Below are 8698 nucleotides of genomic sequence, written 5' to 3' on the forward strand. Positions count from 1 at the left end.
ACAGTGGAACATTCTAAGAAATTAAAAAATTATCTACAAAATGGACCTCTTGAATCATCTGAGAAGTAACTTACCCTATTCTGATGACTTCAATGAATGTCAAGATAACAATGGCTGCTTTTCCATCCAAAAATAAAACTAGTTTGCAATTAGAAATAGTCAATTTCTCGATAATTTCACAAAATATATTTGCCGCCGCATTCAATATGACGTCATTGACAGCTGATTGGCTAGTTTGGTAGTGACGTCGAACGAGCTATGTTTGTGCTGCAGTGATCGAGCGAGCGAAAATGAGACAATCGGAGCAATATGGGGTAGTTGTCCGGGGGTAGTTGTCCCGGGGGTAGTTGTCCGGGGGAAGTTGTCCCGGGGGTAGTCGTCCTAGAGGGTGGTTACCCTACGGGTAGTTGTCCTAGGGGGTAGTTGACTGGGGGTGGTTATCCGGGGTGAATGTGCAGGGGGTAGGTGTCCTAGAACCTTAAAGAAGGACTACACACCAATAGGAAATAACTTGTATTTTGATGGCAGGGGCCCTTTAAAGAAATTGTTCAGAATGAACTTTTGGCGTAACGCCAATTTCCTTACAGTCGCTCCACAGGGGAATTTCCATAACTTATTGTATGTCTCAACGAAATCATGTTTGGAATAAGTAATGCATGATTGTCATCTTCGCACGTTTCAATAGGTGACGCACAAGGCTATTGAAATTGACTTCTGGTTGATCTTTTGAAAATAGTTGCAGTTATTTTAGTACAGGTTTATTGTATACTACACTCATTTCAAGCTCAAAGTGACAAATACGTAAATAATTGATACTACAAATTACTTACTTTTATTCCTTCTGGAAAGTGTACGGGAAGAACTACTTTCATTGCCGGAAAAGATACTCATTCATTGAAATATCGACTCAGGTGGTCATGGGCATCAACGTTGGGGGCGCAATAACGTTTTACATGGAAGTTGAAAAATAGACTGCTCGATAACCATTTCGATAGCCATTTCATGAAATTGCATTTTTGCAAAATATTTACAAATCATTTGGTATTAAAATGTAATGAAACCATGATTCCTACCCAAGAACCTTACACCCATACAATACCCTAGGGCCCTGGTTCATAAAACTTGTTATCAATAACAAAATACAATAATTGTTATAAGCTACTGAAATCCTTAGCTGTGATTGGCTAGGAGTAGGTTTGTCATAGATCTGTGGCAGTTGTTATTGATAACAAGTTTTATGAAACTCCGTTCACGTTGGGGAACCCGGGGTAGAGTGGAATGAGGGGCAAAGTGAAACACGCCCGGTAAATTTTTGTTTATGCTGCCATCTATCTAAGTTCATGTGCCAATAACACTGCAACGGGGATGCATCGTTTGTTACCGGTGTTAGGTGAATACGTCATATATGTGTACTTTTTACGGAAAATGTCGGTTTTTCATACATAAAAACCGATAATTAATATAAGTATATTATCTGCTAAAATACTGTTTTCATGTCGAATTATCACGAAAGCCATTTCAATGATGGATGGGCTTAAGCTTAACTTTATACATCGTAGCATCGCTAGTAATCATTGGCCCAGGCACGTGAAATAATGTCTGAAAAATTTCGCTTGTCCAGGGCAAAGTGGATTGTTAATATATTTTTTTCAAGTTCATATTATTTCATAAAACTGATTATTTGAGAAACATGTTAGTGTCAATTGTTAGTGGTAGTCCTAAGGTAAAAGTATAAACCAAATGCTTTGCTTTACTTAACTTTGTAATCCTGTTCTGGTTGTTCTAATTTTTTCGGTCCACTTTGCCCCGGGTTCCCCCACGTACACTACACATCTACACACGTACATCTTACACACACGCTTTTTTAACAAACTCCTTTCGCTACTTTTATTACACTACAAACCACGCCCATCCATTTTATTACAGTTCTCTGTCACTCTCTAATCTATGTCTCTGCCAAGTCAATGTAATTAGTTCAGAATCTGGACAGTGTTGGTTTATTTTGTGATCTCTCGATCCAATCCCCTACATGGTGTCAGCCGAAGATGGCGTGATCCACGAATCCGTTGACATCAACGGTATGGGCCCAGTTTCGCTTGGCGTAAAATTTTGAGGATATCACGCAAAATCTTCGGCTTGCAGAAAGTAGAGGAAGATCGCGTTACGTTCGTGGAGATTGTTCAACAATCAAATCGTCCAGATTCCTGACTACGTCATGTCTGCTTTTCACTTTTGTATGGACGATTCTCTCTCTTTCTCTCTAAGCTTCTCCTCCTGCTCATCATTCTCTCCCCAGCCTTCATGTTTTTTCTCTCCCCATAACAACTCTCAGTATCACGGAGGAGTGTCTCTGACGTGTTTCGGCCAGGTTGTGTCATCGTCCCTCTTTCTCTTCTCTTTCTCTCTCTCTCTCTCTGAGCAAGAAATGTTAATGGCAAAAATATTTAGAATCGTGCTACTTATTTCGAAGTTCTAATTTTTATTTAATGGCCTGTATTTGTTTTCTTCAATCACATGAAACCATGAAGCGTCGCTACATGTATTGAACACTTTAGTCCAAATGTAGGGAAAAAATAACTTCTTTCTGTTAACACCTTTCGTAAAAGAGAAATTCTCATAATGCGTTTGAGTCTGCGATACTCTGAATCAACGTTTAATGATTTTTAAACGAATACTTAAATAATTAAAATTCACCATTTCCTACTGTCCAATAAGCGATCATTTAATCATTATCATGGGACTATTTTCTTGGATTGTCGCAAGTTAATCAGGCGAATATCTAACAATGACATGTGATGTTAAGATAACTGGTTTTTACAACCTTATCTTTGAGGAGACTTTTTGAATATGTTTAATAAAGAATCCTTACAATTTAAATAAAAAATGAACATGTATACTCTATCCATATAATTATTCACTTTAGCTTTGCAAATAGTTTATATTTTATTGCAATATGTTAAACTGAAATGAAAGAATTACACCAATGTATCATAACAGACATTAATCATTAATTAAAATCGTTTAAAGTCGAGTGTCTATCAATTTCATTGACGAGCTAGTGTAACTTATTCCAAAATAAAAAAAAACAAGTCTACGAACATCCCCACATTTAACAGAATACAGTATGAGGATTTTGATGCTGCTCTAAAAAAACAAGACTAGTGCTTTATTTACCCTCGAAAACAACGAGAAAGCCTCCTAGAAAAGAGGGGTGCATATATATTTTTACTCTCACACCTAACGTACATCACCCCCAAAAGAAAACATGTCTACGAATATCCTCACATGTCAAAAAGACATTATGATGATTCTGAAACTAGCTAAACTCATGATTTTGAAACTAGCTAAACTCATGCTCCATGAACCCTCGAAAACAGGAATGAAAAAGAGGTAACAAAGGGGAAAGCATCCTAGAAAAGAGGGATGCATATATTTCCTTTACTTTTCAACGCCAAGGTCTTTCTTTTGTGGCCCATTGAACACGCAACCATACAACTTAGCCATTAACAGACCCCTAACGTAATTTGTGTCTGAATAGCGAGACGTAATTTGTTCTACGTGACGTTCAGGTAGGGCAAAATCAGCATCGAATATTGCAGAAATAGGGTGATTTTCTTCGTTGAAGACAAATCAAAAGCCATCACTAGTATATAAAGGCTTCGTGACAGGGAGCGAATTCGTGTTATTTCTGCAGAAGACATATAATTTTGAATTCGGTATGAATTCATTTGAAATTTAAGAAATCAAAGCCTGTACGAGTTTCGGATGCACAGAGAAAACACTGCCAGTCGGTGTACCCTACAATATAGTGTGTTGGTTAATTTACTGAAGTTTCGTGATTACAAAAAGGCGATCTTCTAAGTCATAATTCCGGAACTTCTCGAACGATTAACTGCAGGTCAAGATGGAATATTTTACCCTTCTCAATCAGACAAAATTTCTACTATACAATTATCCTGGAAAAAATGTTTTCTACTTCAGCTTCTGCCTCTCCATGATAATTATCATTTGGATTGGTAACTCAATTGTCATAGCAACAGTCTTTACCTACAACAGTTTGAAGAAGCCGACATATTTCATTCTTACAAGCCTGGCTGTTACTGATCTTCTAACTAGCATTATCGCGATACCATTGGAGATTTATCGTCGGACGAATGTGAACGATATCACCTGCTCGGCGAGATGGGAAGTCTATTTATTGGGGATGACATATATTTGTGGATTTGACTCGATGCTACACATTGTAATGGTTACGTTTGATCGATACATCGCCGTAGTAAAATCGCTCCGATACAACGCATTGGTTACGCAGAAACGCATAGCAATCGCAGTGCTGGTAGGATGGATAATATCTATCGCATCGGTTATCGTTCAGGTCGTAATCTACCATAACAAAGAAACGGTTCCGTCGGTTAACTGTCTAGGGATTCGATACCGTCCGGATCTTTACACGGTTCTGTTTGATATCTTCATATTCATCACTACTACAACATCCAGTATCACCATGGTCATCTTAAACGCAATCATCCTGCGCACCGCTATTAGGCAACTTTAACAGATCGCCAGCGTTGAACACGCTTTACACAACACAAACGGCATGTCAGAAAGCCGCGAAGAAGCAGCTATAAAGATGAAAGCGTGTAAAGTCATCATTTGCGTCGTGACCGCTTTCATCATCTGCCACCCCCCATCGGCGTCATGCACCTGTGTCTTGCCGTTTCTGATAGCGTCGTCCTGAACAGCGCTTTGAACGAAATCTCGTTTGTTCTTTATCTAATCAGTTCTGCGGTTAACCCGTTGATTCACTGCCGGGTTGACCGCGTATTTAGGGAATGCACCTGGCGCATGCTACGTTCAGTCGTGAACAGATTTTCTGGATGGGATAACAACCCGATTTCAAATGGTGAGGTAAGCCGCACCTAAAGGACATCACTGTAGAAACCTGCCCTTGTTCCGTGTTAACTTTCTTGTATGAATTCCATTCGATTGCCTCGGAAAATGCAACATCACAATTCTCATTGTGAAACTTTTATTTAAAAATAATAATACCTAGTACATGTATATGTTACAACCTGACCACCTGACCCAATCCAGAATCTAGCCGGTTCTTTATATTATATTCCCGGCAATTGATTTACGCTACCGAAGATGGAGTTATCAATGAACGCTCACCATCTAGCCTTCGGGCGTCCTATAGGTATAATTTACTTTGGTTCTCGTAATATAATCCCTAGGAATTATCCCAGAAATGGGCTGTATCCAACATATTTACACATAGTTATGATTTACCATGTATATTTCACCTTTTTAAAAATGTTAATTGTTATGGTTATGAAACAAATAAACAAACTTTCAGAATGTAATCTGGACATAGTGAAAACTACATGGAACTGGCTGTAACAAAAATTGTAATTGTTATGGTTATAAAAACAAAACAAACAAACTTTCAAAATGAAATCTGGACATCGTGAAAACTACATGGAACTGGCTTTATTGACAAATGGTAGCGTAGGGTAATGGTTCAGATAGGAATTCACAGATACGTTTAAGCCTATCTGCACAAGTTTGGCAAGGAGGGATTACAAAGATACATTAGCCATCTATTCGTTAATAATAATAATAATAATGATAATAATGATGACAATAATAATAATAATAATAATGATAATAATGATGACAATAATAATAATAATAATAATAATGATAATGTGTCATACGAACTAACTAGTGCTGTAATAGAAAATGAAAAGGAAGAGAATAGAAAAGAGAAAGATACCCTTATCATACTTTCTTTGGAAATTGTTTCTCATCTTTGTATCGTCGTTGGACAAACAGTTTTTGAGCGTCAAGTAACGCCTGGCTGGAATGCTTCCCAAGGAGTGGAGAATGTGCACACAGTGTGTGCGGGCAAGCACTGAATCCAATGACAGGGGTAATAGTATATTTATCAAGCGCTTAGAGACATTGTTTTAAGCGCTAAATAGAAGCTAAATATTAAATAGTATTAATATATCTTATTAACAGTGCATTTACAAAAGACCTTAGTTTAGCTCTTTTTTAACGCTTGTTTACCGCGTAATATAATGTACAAGCCTTTATGGAGCTTTCTTACATACGAATGGGGCCGTAACTGAACCACAGAAAACATCGTTCCAGTGTTTGTCTACGTCATCAGCGGCACTCTGGCGCCAGAAGGCGACACAGTCCTCGTTTCCTCCATTGTTGTCTGGCTGAGTGGGCTCCCAGGAAGTGTAGTTGTCCGGTGTCCCGTCAATCCAGGTGAACGGATCCGAATCTGCATGTTGGTAGTATCCGATCCACAGTAACTGACCCAGATATAGTTCCTGTAAATTTAACAGCAGGTGTCTAAAATTGAAGTTCCTGATCCATTTTGTCTATCAGTTATCTCAAATATCCAACAGATGTTTTTTTATTTTGATCATCCTCGATTAAAAATATTTAGAAGAAAAACAAATATTTTAAAAAAAAAATCATCATACTATATCCACACTCCCGAACATAATAAGTGTTTGGTTCCTTTCAGAATAACAGTACGTTACAAAGAACTGATGGGGCTACCCTGTTAAAATAATATCGAATTGTGAGGGAAAACCACAGGTAAAAACCATTGAGGCTCATATGACGTGGTAAACCGCGTGTAAAAATGAATGGCATCTACGTGCAGCAAAGGTCCTACGCATATTCACTTAGCTCTTTGTTATAGCATACGGAATTGTGACTTATAATGTCGTCAAAGAAAATTCCCGCGGTATTGCCGCGTCGTATCTTAACGCGTCCTAGTGCCTAGGTCGCATTTGCCGCGGCAGCCGTGCGGTCTAAAATATCCACGACCAATTATAGGACCACCGCAGAATTCTCACGGTCACATACGATAGCGCTCACATTTGTTAGGGTAGCCGCACGGCGTATTTTGAATTTGTGGAGACAGAAAATCTGCGACTGCCGTACGGCCTTTGAGGTGATGACGCACGGTCGCCTTAGGGCGTCCCGGCGGCGCCCGTAGTTTTTTGATAAATACTAAGGCAGGCGCAAGGTAGCCGCAAGGTACCCGCAAGGCGGACGGAGGAGGACCATACGGCGACCGTGCGGCCAGACTAATGCTACCGCTTCACCCCTGCAATATAAAACGCAAGGCTACCGTAAGCCCGATGTACGGTCGCTCTGGAACCGATCTACGGCATGGTTTACGGCATGTCTAATTGCTATAGTGAACCAAGAAATGAACACAGTTATAACTCCTCGTTATAATCCCACGGCGACCCGCACGGCCTGTCAAAATAGGGAGACGCCTTAGGGTGACCCTGAGGCCACCGCAGGTTCTCTGCGGCCGCCGCAAGTATATCTCGATTTCGGGGGCGTACGGCCGCCGTATCCTGTCCGTAGAGAAAATGTGACCTAGGCATAGACGAAAAACAATCCCTTGATCAAATCGCCTGTGTATCGCCAAATGTATTACTATGCTTAAATATTGGTATATATATGAAAAGTTTATGCGGATGAATAAAATAGATTTTATCATTATTTCGTTGATCTGCACCAACCTCGGCCAACCACAGGTTGTAGACGAATGCATTCTCAGCCTCACTGTGTATTGAAACCAAGTCCGCTGTTCCATTCTTGACCGTTCGGCAGACTTTTAAGGCGCTTTTAAAGTTGACTGGGTTCCGAAAATAGCCGTAGCAACTGCCTTCAAAATAGAACCAGGATTGAGCGCAAGAGCCCGCGCTCGGTGTTGTCATCGCAGTATCATCATCTTTTACTAATGACAAAAGAATAAGTTAATGTATTGAATTAAAACATCTAACATCGGCTTATACTAGGGGGATTGTGTTTTCGGCTGTATTTAAACAGTGTTTCCTACGTTTGTTTTTGCTTTTAATTTTGTTTTGGTAAACATGAGTTGAAAATAATGTTGTTTTTTACAAATGTTATAATTGATACCTTAAATTTACAATAAATATGCTAATGCCTCAATCTTACAGCCAGGAACATGTTAAAATTATTGTTTTTTATGATAATATTGATGATGATGATAATGGTGATAATATAAATAATAATAGTGCAAATGATAATGTCAATAATCCACATGTTGATGACAATATAAATAGTTATGACAGTAGCATAACATCTGGTACAAAATGTGGTGGAAATAGGTGCATACTCTGCTATTCATTGACTCGTTACTCTTCTTCGTTTTAGTGTATTTCTTTTTCTTTTTGTTCTTTTTCCCCATATTTTACTGTCCCTGTCTTCCTATTTTTTTTACAAGCCCTGCTTTTTTATGGGTTCCTGCACATTTCACAGTTTGTATTTTTCTTGTTTGGGTTTCCTTTAAACGTTAATAGTTGTCTAACAAATTAGATGATATGTAACTTCATAGTCTGATTAATTTTGCCACTACTATGATAACAACAATTAAATTATGAAACAATATGTCTGTTATGTATATTTTGTTATCTGTATTGTATCTGCATATGAAATGTGAAACCAATAAACTCAAACTCAATGACTAAATAATAATAATAACATGAATAATATCAATATTTATATGGATACTATAAACAATAATGAATTCCTAGTACTAATACTGCTTGTAAATGTGTGTGTCTTTCGTAACTCAACAATGAAAAGTGGACTGGTTGAATAAGGGCCTGTGTTGAATACTTTCAGATGTACG

The 8698-nt window shown here is 38.4% G+C and overlaps 1 protein-coding gene across 1 annotated transcript; it reads right to left on the reverse strand.

Annotated features, from left to right (window-relative positions):
• Positions 1-6095: 6095 nt before the first annotated feature.
• On the reverse strand, positions 6096-7760 carry LOC105442234 (alpha-N-acetylgalactosamine-specific lectin-like). Its single transcript, XM_030988805.1, has 2 exons — positions 7563-7760; positions 6096-6344 (listed from the first exon to the last, which is right to left on the reverse strand). The coding sequence occupies exons 1-2, from the start codon at positions 7758-7760 to the stop codon at positions 6096-6098; spliced, it is 447 nt and encodes a 148-aa protein (XP_030844665.1).
• Positions 7761-8698: the final 938 nt, after the last annotated feature.

Source organism: Strongylocentrotus purpuratus, unplaced genomic scaffold, assembly GCF_000002235.5.
Source record: "Strongylocentrotus purpuratus isolate Spur 01 unplaced genomic scaffold, Spur_5.0 spur5_scaffold_18, whole genome shotgun sequence".
Taxonomy (NCBI): Eukaryota; Metazoa; Echinodermata; class Echinoidea; order Camarodonta; family Strongylocentrotidae; genus Strongylocentrotus; species Strongylocentrotus purpuratus.